The sequence below is a fragment of the Microcaecilia unicolor genome, chromosome 5, assembly GCF_901765095.1.
Source record: "Microcaecilia unicolor chromosome 5, aMicUni1.1, whole genome shotgun sequence".
Classification (NCBI taxonomy): domain Eukaryota; kingdom Metazoa; phylum Chordata; class Amphibia; order Gymnophiona; family Siphonopidae; genus Microcaecilia; species Microcaecilia unicolor.
In genome coordinates this window covers 105,636,687-105,649,287 of record NC_044035.1, presented here as the reverse complement: position 1 = coordinate 105,649,287, position 12,601 = coordinate 105,636,687, and the positions used below count along the sequence as shown (strand labels likewise).

Here is a 12,601-nt window from a genome sequence, read left to right as displayed (position 1 = left end):
TCTGATACTGTATCATGTCATTATTTCTAGGATTTAGTTTGCCTATTGCCGTTTACCTGATTGATTGTATTTTAGGCTTACATTTGGTCATTTTAGTATCATTAAGTTGGTAACACAATGTAAGTTGTTTATATTAAGCTATACCTGTTGTACACCACTTTGGATGAATCTCTTCATAAAGACAGTTAATAAATCCCAATAATTAAAAAAACAACAGTTCTCAGCACATGATAATAACCACTGGATCCTTGATCTATGTAGCTGCTCGTTGTGGTTCTACACATATTTCATGCACACTGCTTAGCAAAAACTTCCTGTCCTGCTTTTATTGATTTCTGTATTTTGTTTAGGTATAAAGAAGGTCTGAGTAATACACAAAGAATCCTTAAACAACTGGATCTGGACCCTTCAGAAGATGACTGCATTGCTGTCCAGCATGTGTGCACCATCGTTTCTTTCCGATCCGCAAACCTATGCGCAGCAGCGCTGGCAGCAATTCTGACACGTATCAGAGAAAACAGAAAGCTAAAGAGACTTAGAACCACAGTAGGAGTAGATGGGACTGTCTACAGGATACATCCTCAGTGAGTACATTCTGCATGCCTTTCTGTGATGTCAATTAGTTCACACGTAATTCCTACAGCAATGAAGATTAAAGTTCCAGTACCAACAAAAAATGCTTTTAGGCTCTGATGCTCAGCAGACAGCGCCATAAAAATAGCACCGGAACAGCGCTGAAGACCAACTCCCTAATGTTCAATGCTAAGGAGATGCAAATAGAGGCACGCTCGTAACATTGAGCATTAAGGAGTTCGACAGGAGGATTGTGCTTGGTGCATGTGCAGAGTAGAGAGCTGAACGGGGACACAAGAATTCTAATAACTTTTGATAGAGCAAAGAATAATGCTGCACTCTGCTAATTTCCTAGGGGAGAGGAAAGCCCCCCCCCCCCCCCACCACCACAATATTTAGGGAGAGCATGTAAGGGAAGTGGGGTGAGTGGGAATCAAAATTTAGGGCCCTGTTTACTAAGCCGTGCTAGAGGCACGTTAGCGTTTTTAGTGCATGCTACGCATTAGTGTGCGCTAACCGTGTAGATGTCCATAATATTCCTATGGGCGTCTACATGGTTAGCACGTGCTAATTTTTAGACTGCACTAAACACATAAGCACACCTTAGTAAACAGGGCCCTTACTGCTGAAATTGCAGTAGCGGATATGATCTAGCCACAAAAGCATAAATGGTACAAAAGGTATCCAATCAATATTCATTCGGCAGCAGTGAGCGTTTTTTTAAACGCTGACCGCTGCTGGCTATGTTAGACCCAGATATCAAATGCCAGGCCATGTCTGGGCACCGCACTGAATACCTGCGTCAATGACAATACTCGGAAGTTATGTGGGAACAGCCGACATTCAATGCCACACCTGCATAGCTAACCAGTCAAAAATAGGACTTTACCGGACCACCCAGATTCTGCCCTCAGACCATAGACCCAGCACTAATATCAAGAAAACAAGTTTATCAAACATTCCGAAAATCTGAGGAGTTATGTTTTTCTGAACTTTTTTTTTCTTTTCTTTTCTTCTTGGTTGCAAGAAAATTTCATATTAAAACTTCCCACATTTAACGGTGTTCGATTGACATGTCATTTTGTGGAGATATTTTCCTTCTGAGCTATTACAATTTGGAATGTGCTTCCTTTTTCAATTTGATTTGAGGCTGGCTATATGGGAACTGTGTAAAAAATTAAGAAAAAATTTTTTTCTTACATTTTGATTGTTTTTTTTAATAGCTCCTTGTATTGTTAAGAGTTTTCTTTCATGTTAATGGCATTGAAACTTCCGCTGGGACTAGTGCGGTGTACAAATCTCGGATTAGATTAGATTAGGACTATTCTCTAAATGATTCTCTAATTCAAATATTACAAAATAAATGAGCCAAATAAGAATGATCTCATGAGTCTGTTTTCCCCACCCCCCTCTAGGTATGCTAAACGATTACATAAAGTTGTAAGAAGACTGGAACCAAACTGTGATGTTCGGTTTCTTCTCTCTGAAAGTGGAAGTGGGAAGGGTGCAGCCATGGTCACTGCTGTGGCATTCAGACTACAATCACAGCGTAAACAGATGGATGAGATTCTAGCCTTATTTAAACTTACCAAGCAACACCTTGTAGACGTGAAAATGAAAATGATGGATGAATTGAAAAATGGCCTGAAGAAAGAAAGTCATGACTCTGCAACAGTAAGAATGCTACCAACATATGTTTGTGGAACCCCAGATGGAACAGGTACAGTACTGTAATGACTTTTAAGTTTTGGAGTAAAAAATTATGGCAAATTTATCCTAGGTTCCCCTTCCTTTCCGCCTCTTCAGTCATTGTAGCAATAGTCCCTGGCTTGGACCACAGACAGTGGCTCACTTTGAAATTTTATGTCAACAATATGTCCCATATCGTTCCATGTTAGTAATTGAAAACGAGCGGAAAAAAAAACAGGACATATTGTGGAATTTCATTTCTCTATAATAATGTGCACTATTTGCAAAGAAGGCACACTCATAACGACATTGATCCTGTAACAACAAAATGGTCAAGAAAATCCAAATAAAATGAAAATTCCCAGAAAAGGCACAGGAAATGACATGAAACGAAAATTTTACAACTACCTATCTGTAAGGATTCTGCTGTTAGAAGTCAAAACAACAATAAGATCCTTAGGGGCCCTTTTACTAAGCTGCAGAAAAAGTGGTCTACGGTAGTCTGGATGCATGATTTTGGCGTGCACTGGGCCGTTTTTTTTTACCGTGGTTGGGAAAAAGGGCTTTTTTTACTAAGGCAGTAAATGGACATGCGCTAAAATTAAAAGTAGCGTGCTATTCACTGCCTGAGCACTTACCGCCAGCCACTGACCTAGCAATAAGGGCTCCCACGCTACTTGTGCGGTAATCAGTTAGCGTGCTAATGTGACCGCGTTACCGATTACCACTGGGAACGCCCCCGCGATAGAAAATAGAAAAATATATTCTACTGCAGGAAATAACATGCACCAACTTCGAAATTACTGCCAGGCGCCCATGCTAGCCCGATGGTAGTGTCAATTTGGCACACCCTAACCACACGTTAGCCCTACCACAGCTTAGTAAAAGGGCCCTTTAATGCCTTTCCCCACCCCGATTCAGGAAGTCAAATATTTCTACTCTTTTATGCTCAGACATTTTTATATACTGTATTTGTGGAAGTACAATGCTTTTATATGAAGGTTTACCACAGAATCGCTATGCTCACATTAACCCTCTCCTCAAGTCACTTCACTGGCTCCCTATCCGTTTCCACATTCAATTCAAACTTTTCTTACTGACCTATAAGTGCATTCACTCTACCGCTCCCCAGTACCTCTCCACTCTTGTCTCTCCCTACGCCCCCCCCTCGGGTACTCTGTTCTGTGGATAAATCTCTCTTGTCTGTCCTCTTCTCCTCTACTGCTAATTCCAGACTCCGTTCCTTTTATCTTGCTGCACCTTACGCCTGGAATAGACTTCCCGAGCTTGTACGTCTAGCCCCGTCTTTGGCCGTTTTCAAATCCAGGCTAAAAGCCCACCTCTTTAACGCTGCTTTTGACTCCTAACCACTACTCACTTGCCCTGTACCCTTTTATCCCCTTTAATTCCCTTACCTCTTAGTTGTTCTGTCTGTTTGTCTGTCCTATTTAGATTGTGAGCTCTTTGAGCAGGGACTGTCTTTTCATGTGTGGTGTACAGCGCTGCGTATACCTTGTAGCGCTATAGAAGTGATAAGCAGTAGTAGTAGATTTGTTAATAGCAAGGAACCCGGATATATGCAGTAGTGCACAGCAGGCCCTCTTCATTGATAACACTCTTTATTGGCCTTTGCATCTCATCAAACGATAAAATCATGAGTCTAGAGATCCTTATTCACAAAGAACTTTTGAAACCACCAGAAAGAGCATGGTGGGCAGAGGAGGTCAGCCTGGCACAATTTACTACTCTGCTCCTGCCAATTGGCTGGAGAGGACAAAGGAGATCAAGGAGGGTAGGGGACCAAGGACCACTAGAAAGGGAGAAAAATCTGACAGAATCTGGGGAAGGATCATGGAAGAATAGGGAAGACAGCTGCTATAAGGGGTCCTTTTATGAAGATGTGGCAAAAGGGGGTCTGTGCTGGTGTCGGCGCATCGGTGCATGTTTTTGAAGCGTGCCGAGGCCCCCTTTTACCACAGCAGGTAAAAGGCAAGTTTTTTTAAAAAAAAGAAATGGATGTGTGCCAAGTGAAGCACTTGATGCACGCCCATTTTGGGTGGAACACTTACTGCCATGCCACCCATTGAGGTGGCGGTAAGGGCTCCTGCGCTACCCCGGCAGTAACTGGGCAGCATGCTGCACTGCCCGATTACCGCCGGGTACACACCAGCCCTGCAAAAATAAAAATATTTTTGTAGCACCAGAAATGGCTGGAGATTGGAACAACCACTGGGCTGCTGTGATAGCCTGGCGGTACTTCCCTTTTAGCGAGCGGTAAGCCAGCTTTGGGCTAACCGCCGCTTTGTAAAAGGGCCCTCACTTCCCATCCCAAGCCTTCATGATGCAGTTAATCTGGATTTTCTTGGATTTTAGTATTCCAGTCTGCAGTCACATTCTATGACTAAATCCTGCCTGCTAGTAAATTATAGCCAGAATTTCAGATGAGGACAATAGAAGGAATAGCACCAAATTTGTATTTGATCTTGTTGGTATAATAATATCACATACATTTATTGCTTACACTAGAGTAAGAAGGATCAAATAATAGTTACTTCAAAACCCCCTTCTATTAGTTAATAAATAAAGAAACCATATTGTGTTAATAATTTTAATATAGATGTTGAAGTCAAAAGTATTTTTATTGCAGATCATAAAATACACAAATAGTTTTGTCTGCATTTTACATTTGAAGAGCCCTGAACTATAAAATGTCTCCTTTGGCAGAGGAAGGAAAGTTCCTGGCCCTTGATCTTGGAGGAACAAATTTCAGGGTCCTCCTTGTGAAAATCAGGAGTGGACGAAGAAAATACGTCAACATGTACAATAAGATTTTTGGCATCCCTCTGGAAATCATGCAAGGGACAGGAGAAGAGGTAACTTTTCAGAAACATGTTAGCTGTCTTTTCACCAGCTTTTAAATGTCAGTGTTTGCACACACAGTGGCGTAGCAAGGGCGGCTGCCACCCGAGGCGGTTTGCCGCTGCGCACCCCCCCCAGGTGCAGCATGACCCTCCCCTAGGCGCATCAACCCCCCCAGCGCATCACCCAAGCCCCCCCCCCCCGAGTGCATTCTTGCCTGCCGTGTGCACGCTGCTGGGGGGGGGGGGGTCGGATCCGCTGGTTCCCTGCTCCCTCTGCTCCGGAACAGGAAGTAACCTGTTCCGGGACAGAGGGAGCAAGGAACCAGCAGAGCCAACACCCCCCCCTCCCCCCAGCGGCATGCACCCGGGGCAGACCGCCCCCACTGCCCCGCCCTTGCTACGCCACTGTGTTTGCATGATGTCACACAGCTAGGTGGTGTGATCTAGTGAGAACACTTTTTTAAGGGGTCCTTTTACCAAGCTGTGGTAAAAAGGGCCCTGCGCTAGCAGTAAGGGCTGTTTTTGCCACACGCTGATGTCCTTTTTACCGCAGCAGGTACAAAAGGCTAAAAGTAGCCATGGCACACAAGCACCGCCATACTGGGATAAGACCAAGGGTCCATCAAGCCCAGCATCCTGCTCTTATTGTGTGGCCATGCGAGGGGGAGCACTTACTGACACCCATTGAGGTGGTGGTAAGGGCTCCTGCGCTAACCTGGTAGTAAACCAGATAGCTCATGGCGCTGCCCAATTACTGCCAGGTTAGCACCGTGCTAGAAAATACGGGACAATTTTCCCTAGCGTGGGAAATGGCGCGTGCCGGCTGGCAGTAGCTCCAGATTAGCCCCCAAGTGCATTATTTTTAAGTCATAGACTTATTCTCTCCCCACCTCAGTTTTCCCACTTAAAATTGGGCAACAATATTTAGGGTCATTAACTGACTTCATTTTTTCCAGACTACACTGATCTAGTCCTGCTTTCAGCTCATTCTATTACGGGACTTACATTTCTGCTTCTGAGAAAAGCAACGCTACAGCAGGCACGTAGCCAGACCTCAGATTTTGGGGGGCCTGAGCCCAAAGTGGGGGAGCACAAAATTTTGCCCCATCACCGCACTGCTCTCCTCCCTAACCCGCCACAACCCCATGTACCTGGGCTGGCGGAGGTCCCCAAACCCTGCTAGTGGAAGCCTTCCTCCAGCCATGGTTGGTCTTCCTGAGTTGCCACATTTCCTGCCCTGCTCCCCCCCCCCCTCCACTCTGTGCATGCTTGGTTTTAGTGAAATTGAGCATGCGCTAGAGAGGCCCACCCTCTGCACATCCTCAGTTTGCACTCATATGAGGGGGGGGGGGCGAGCCTCCCTCATGCATGATCAGTTTCACTAAAACCAGCATGTGCATGAGTGAGAGCAGGGCAGGCAGCACGGCAGCTTCATGGCTACATCACTGCACAGATTATTGCATGCAGCGACATAAAATCCAGACCGCATAAACTTAACTGGATTTTCCTCCATGATGGGCAGTAACTCTTCTGAGGGAGCTCTGTGGCATTCACCTCTTCTGGATGCAGGGAAGTCACTGACCCAAAGGTCCAGTCTTGTTCCCAAGAGGAATGGGAGAGCTTTACAAAATTCCCCAGGCCCGTGCCTCCAAGGGGGGCCCAGCACCACAGTTCCACCTGCCTTCCGTCGTCAACCATCTGCCCCCTGCATTGAAATCACAGTCTCACCTCCGTGAAAGCAGCGCTGCAGGCAGCAGAACGCCTCCTTCGGCCCTCCTTCCCTCCCTATGTCCCGCCCTCATCTGACGTAACTTCCGTGAGGGCGGGACACAAGGAGGGAAGGAGGGCCAAAGGGAGGCATTCTGCTGCCTGCAGCAGTGCTTTCACGAAGGTGAGACTGCGATTTCAATGTAGGGGGCCTGGCCCGGTGGTGGACGGATGGGGGGGAGCGGCGGCGACCTCAGGGGGGGTGGAGGGGGAGCGGCGGCGGTGACCTCGGGGGGCGGGGCGGCAAGGGCAGCAGGGGCGGGGCCCCGGGGGCGGCCTTGCCCCAGGCCCGGCCCAGTCTCTCAGCGGCCCTAGTTATGGTACCATGTAAGCCACATTGAGCCTGCAAATAGGTGGGAAAATGTGGCATACAAATGAAACAAATACATAAAATAAATAAATATCAACGCTGATTAGCTTGTTAAGCCAATTAAGTTACATGCGTTGTTACAGAATATGCTTGGATTTCTAGGTGTGCTACATAGAATCCGGGGGCTAAGTGCTGAATATCAGTACTTAAATGGCCAATTGCTGACTCCATCACTGGAATGCCCCCAGCATAGCCAGCTTTGAGTTAGGTGCTAACAGAAAACTTTGGCAGTGCTTAGCTGGTTAAATACCGCTGAAAATTAGCAGCTAGCCCCAACCAAGCAATTTAACTGGTCAGTGGCCAGCTAAATCGCTTTGAATATCAGCTGGAAAATGCCTTTGTGCATGTTCCTGAAATACTTAGGGATCCTTTTACTAAGGTGAGCTGAAAATGGCCTGCTGTAGTGTAGGCATGTGTTTTGAGCGCATGCAGATCCATTTTTCAGCTCACCTGTAAAAAATGCCTCTTTTTATTTTTGCAGAAAATGGACGCGTGGCAAAATCAAAATTAGCACACATCCATTTTGGGTCTGAGACCTTACCGCCAGCCATTGACCTAGTGGTAAAGTCTCACGTAGTAATCGGGTGGTAATGACCTATGTGCATCAAATGTCACTTGTTGCACATCTGAAAATAAAAATTATTTTTTGGACATGCGTATCGGATGCGTGCCAAAAATGAAATTACCACAAGAGCCACATGGTAGCCGGGCAGTAACTCCATTTTGGCACACATTGGGCGCATGTAGATGCTTACGCGGCTTAGTAAAAGGGCCCCTAAGTTAAAACATGTCAGACTCCACATGAGATGAGAGGGGTGACACAAATTACTGCTGTTACAATATTTATTTATTTATTTATTTGTTACATTTGTATCCCACATTATCCCACCTATGTGCAGGCTCAATATGGCTTACATTATTCCGTGATGGCAATCGCCATTCCGGAGTGAGAAATACAAAGTAATGTTCTAATAAAGTTCATAAATGTTAGAAGTAAATTATAGAGTAGACTGGATGTGCAGTTCATTACAGGCATAAGAGATAAGGGGGTAATGCGTTAATGTTTATAGGTGACAAATTTATCCTTTCTTTTCAGCTCTTTGATCACATCGTGCAGTGCATTGCTGATTTCTTGGAATACGTGGGAATAAAAGGGGCTCCTCTTCCCCTGGGTTTCACATTTTCCTTCCCCTGCAAGCAAACAGGCATTGATAAGGTAAGTAGAAGAACAGAACATAAACAAACAGAAAAGCAGAATAAGGTCACACTCAAACATACACACTCTGAGGAAAACCTTGCTAGCACCCGTTTCATTTTTGTCAGAAATGGGCCTTTTTTACTAGTATATACATATATGTCCATATCTATATCCATCTAGCTATCTATCTATAATTAATATAAATTAGTAACTTATAGAATACCGCTTAAGTGGGTCAGCGCCATATATAGAATCTAGCCCCATATAAGCAGTAGTGTGCTTCATTTGAGTAATAGCGCATGCTATTGATGACACTGGCCAAGAAAGCAAAAAATATGGAAAAATCCAAAATAAAATGAATAATCCAGTAAAAGACATAGGAAACTAAACAAAATTACAATTTTTGGCCTTCACACACCTAACTCAAACATGCTCCCACTCTCTTATTCTGCTTTTCTGTTTGTTTATGCTTTTGTGCAAGCAGTTTTGTGCTCCTCCAGGGTCTTACTCCAGGGGCAGTGACGTGGAGGCGAAAGGAGGAGCGGCTGCAGAGCCGACAGCCAATGCCTGAGGGCTGTCTGCGGTGCCACACTTCATGTTTAAAAACATTTATGGCTTTTTTTTCTTTTTGTAGCAGCCGCTGCTGCTCAACAGGAGAAGTAGCAGTGACCGGACAGCGTTACCAGTGGCAGCTGCGGATGGCGAGGGGGTTGATGTGCCCGGGGGGGCGGGGTGATGTGCTTCGGGGGGGAGGGGGGTGTTTGATGTGCCGGGGGGGTTGGGTGATGCGCCGAGGGGGGTTTTGAGCGGCGCACTCACAGCTGATTCCCAGGCAGGGGGAGGAGTAGGGAAACACGCGGAGCAAGTGTTTCCCTACTCCTCCCCCTGCCTGGGAATCAGCTGTGAGTGACATCAGCCTGGCTACGGAGCCTAGCTCAGCAACTCCAGGAGCCACGGACACAGGCAGTCACTCATTAGAACGTTGGTGGTGAGAATTATTATACAGGATAGATATATAAAAATATTAGGGCTCCATTTCGATTAAAATTTTTAATCCCATGGTCCAGGCAAGGAGTGAGAGATGCTAGACTGACCGTGTAGGTGGGCAGTCAGGAGGGAGGGCAGTTAAAAATTTTAATCACGATTAATAATTAACACATTAATTACGATTAATGTGCAGTCCTATATTATATATATTTTTATTATATATTAAGTTATATTATATTCTATAAGTTATATTCTAAAGTTTGCACAGTTTATAGAATAAACGCTTAAGCAGAGAGGTTGTGGGTAAATTTAGGCACCAACTTTTACACCAACGGAACATGGTACAAATTCCCTTTCCTAAATTTACATGTGAAACATCCATATTTTGTAATTATGCACATTACTCAAAACTATGCCCCTGTTCAGTCCTCCTATTTCCATTCCCCCTCTTTTGGGCCACATGTAAATTTTAGACACAGATCCTGTGCCTAACTTTACGCGCATTAGTCCCAATTAAATCTAATTAGTGCCAATTGCTTGTTAATAAGTAATTATTGGCACTAATTGGCTTGTTATTCTATTAAATTGCATGTGCAAATCAGGGCTACACCTAAATTTGCACATGCAATTTTTGGTGACTTTTATAGAATCAGGAGAATAATGCACACTAGTAGTCAAACTGTGCATGAGTCACAAAAGTGTGCACTGTTGATGAAATACAGGAAAAAAAATTTCAGGGGATTTTTCCTGTCATTTTGTACTAAAACAGCAGAGCTGTCAAGAGACTGAGCCAGGCCTAGGGCAGGGCCACCACTGCCAGCCCCCCCCCCCCCCCCCCAGGACCAGCACTGCCTAGCCCCCCTAGGACTATGGTAAGGGCTCCCGCACAGCCATTATTAGAAAAACTCAAAAATGCAGCCATTTTACCGCAACACTAAAAGTGGCCTCAGTGTGTAGGAAATCCATGTGCTAAAAATAGCACAGGCCACTTTTTAGCACAGCTTATTAAAAGGGCCTCATAGTTTTCTGATCAACCAAGGCATGTTTATTTATTTTAACAAATTTATAAACCACTTGTGAGGAAGTTATCAACTTGGGCTACCATTAAGACGGGTTATTTTACCACAAGTCTGGTAAAATAACTTGTCTTAACAGAACCCCATATTGATAACTTCTCCCCTGATTGCTAATTTCTAACTGGTATAGAAATAAAAATATGAAATATTAAAAATGTGCATAAAGAAACAATATAGCACAAACATAAATATGTAAAATCATCATCTCAAAATACAATAACATAAATAAAACACATCCTCAAGATCATAGGAATTCTCACAATTAGTCTAGTGGTTTAGTAGAAAGATTATTTCTCCAGTGGTGCATGTAAGCAGCACTGCACTTTTAAAGATAAAAGAAGGAGAATCTAAAGTTAAATAAAATGATTTTTTTTGGGACACTCCAGGAATTGGATCCAAAAATGAATTTACTGTGCACCAATCCGGAACTACCGCTGGGCTACCGCAGGAGATCAGCAGTAGTTCCCATCCCCAGTACGCAACATTTCCAGCGCCACAAAAATACTTCTATTTTTGTAGCACTGGTGCTTACCCAGCTGTAATCGCAGCCTCCTTACTGCCTCAATGGGTGGCAGTAAGTGCTCCCCCTGAAATGGCCCTGTGGCAAGTCACTTACCACATGATTTTCTAATCAACCAAAAAGATCTCTATTCAAATAACATAACAGTGGTATAGTGTTTTTTTAGGGAGGAAAAGCCTCAAATAGTGATAGGATACTCCTTTGTTGATCACTTATTCAACCTAAGGGAGCTCCATCCATTCATCACAGGCTGAAAAACCTCCTTAATTTTAAATATATGGTCCCCAAAGAACACTCGATTCTGCTTTTTACTAGTTTTATGAGGTTCACTTATCTCTCCAGCTGTTCAGTCTCTTATCACCGTCCACGGCCCAACTTCGGCCTGAGTTTCAATTCCTGCATCAGGGTCCGTGATGCCCATCGACTGTCGTCCGCAAGAGAGTAATCCTATTACACCACACAATTCTCAAAAATCTGACCTCTCTTTTAATTCCAAGTCTCTCCTCACATTCAATGCTGGATCCTCTCTCATCTGTTTAAGTTATCAATATGGCGGTGGCTTATAAACCCTGACGTCAGACACTTCTAGCCAAGCCACACCCATTGATAGAGCGAGTGACCAGAGAGGGATACTCTACTTCCCAGAGTCAGAGGAGGTTCCCTTGTTATTTCCGTCATATGATTGGATGGACTTATAATCAATGGGTGTGACTTGGCTAGAAGCGTCTGATGTCAGGGTTTATAAGCCACCGCCATATTGACAGCTTAAACAGATGAGAGAGGAGCCAGCACTGAATGTGAGGAGAGACTTGGAATTAAGAGAGAGGTCAGATTTTTGAGAATTGTGTGGTGTAATAAGATTACTCTCTTGCAGACGACAGTCGATGGGCATCACGGACCCTGATGCAGGAATCGAAACTCGGGCCGAAGTTGGGCCGTGGACGGTGATAAGATACTGAACAGCTGGAGAGATAAGCGAACCTCATAACACTAGTAAAAAGCAGAATCGAGTGTTCTCCGAGGACAAGCAGGCTGCTTGTTCTCACGACTGGGTGACGTCCGCGGCAGCCCCCACCAACCGGAAAAAAGCTTCGCGGGACGGTCGGCACGCAGGGCACGCCCACCGCGCATGCGCGGCCGTCTTCCCGCCCGTGCGCGACCGCTCCCGCCAGTTCCTTTTTTTCCGCGTCTGGAGAGAGTCGTGCCTAACACCGCTCTCTCTGATTCAGCCGCCGGATTTCGATCGCGTTTACGCGGATCGTGCTTTTTCTTTGTTTAACTTTGTTTAGTTACCGTCCGGTTTCTTTTTAAAAAAAAAAAAAAAAAAAGAAACCCTGCGCGTGTGGAGCACGCGCTCCCTTTTTCCCTCGCTTCCAGCGGGGACGCCGCGTTGCGGCCTAGTGGCCGCACGGTCGTTTTCCTTTTCATGGTGTGATTTCAGCCACCATTGACGACTTTGACTTCGCCGACGCGATTTTTCCGTCGATGTCCTCAAGGGTCCCGAGTGGATTTAAAAAGTGTGGTCGCTGCGGCCGGCCGATCTCGCAGACCGACACCCAC

The 12,601-nt window shown here is 45.0% G+C and overlaps 1 protein-coding gene across 1 annotated transcript in view; it reads left to right on the top strand.

Annotated features, from left to right (window-relative positions):
• The window catches only part of LOC115471271 (putative hexokinase HKDC1), a 110,937-nt gene that overhangs the window by 39,294 nt on the left and 59,042 nt on the right, over positions 1 to 12,601 (top strand). Inside the window, exons 9-12 of the mRNA XM_030204973.1 lie at positions 351 to 584; positions 1,989 to 2,293; positions 4,987 to 5,135; positions 8,357 to 8,476. Coding sequence (XP_030060833.1) covers positions 351 to 584; positions 1,989 to 2,293; positions 4,987 to 5,135; positions 8,357 to 8,476 — 808 coding nt within the window. The remainder of the gene's footprint in view (positions 1 to 350; positions 585 to 1,988; positions 2,294 to 4,986; positions 5,136 to 8,356; positions 8,477 to 12,601) is intronic.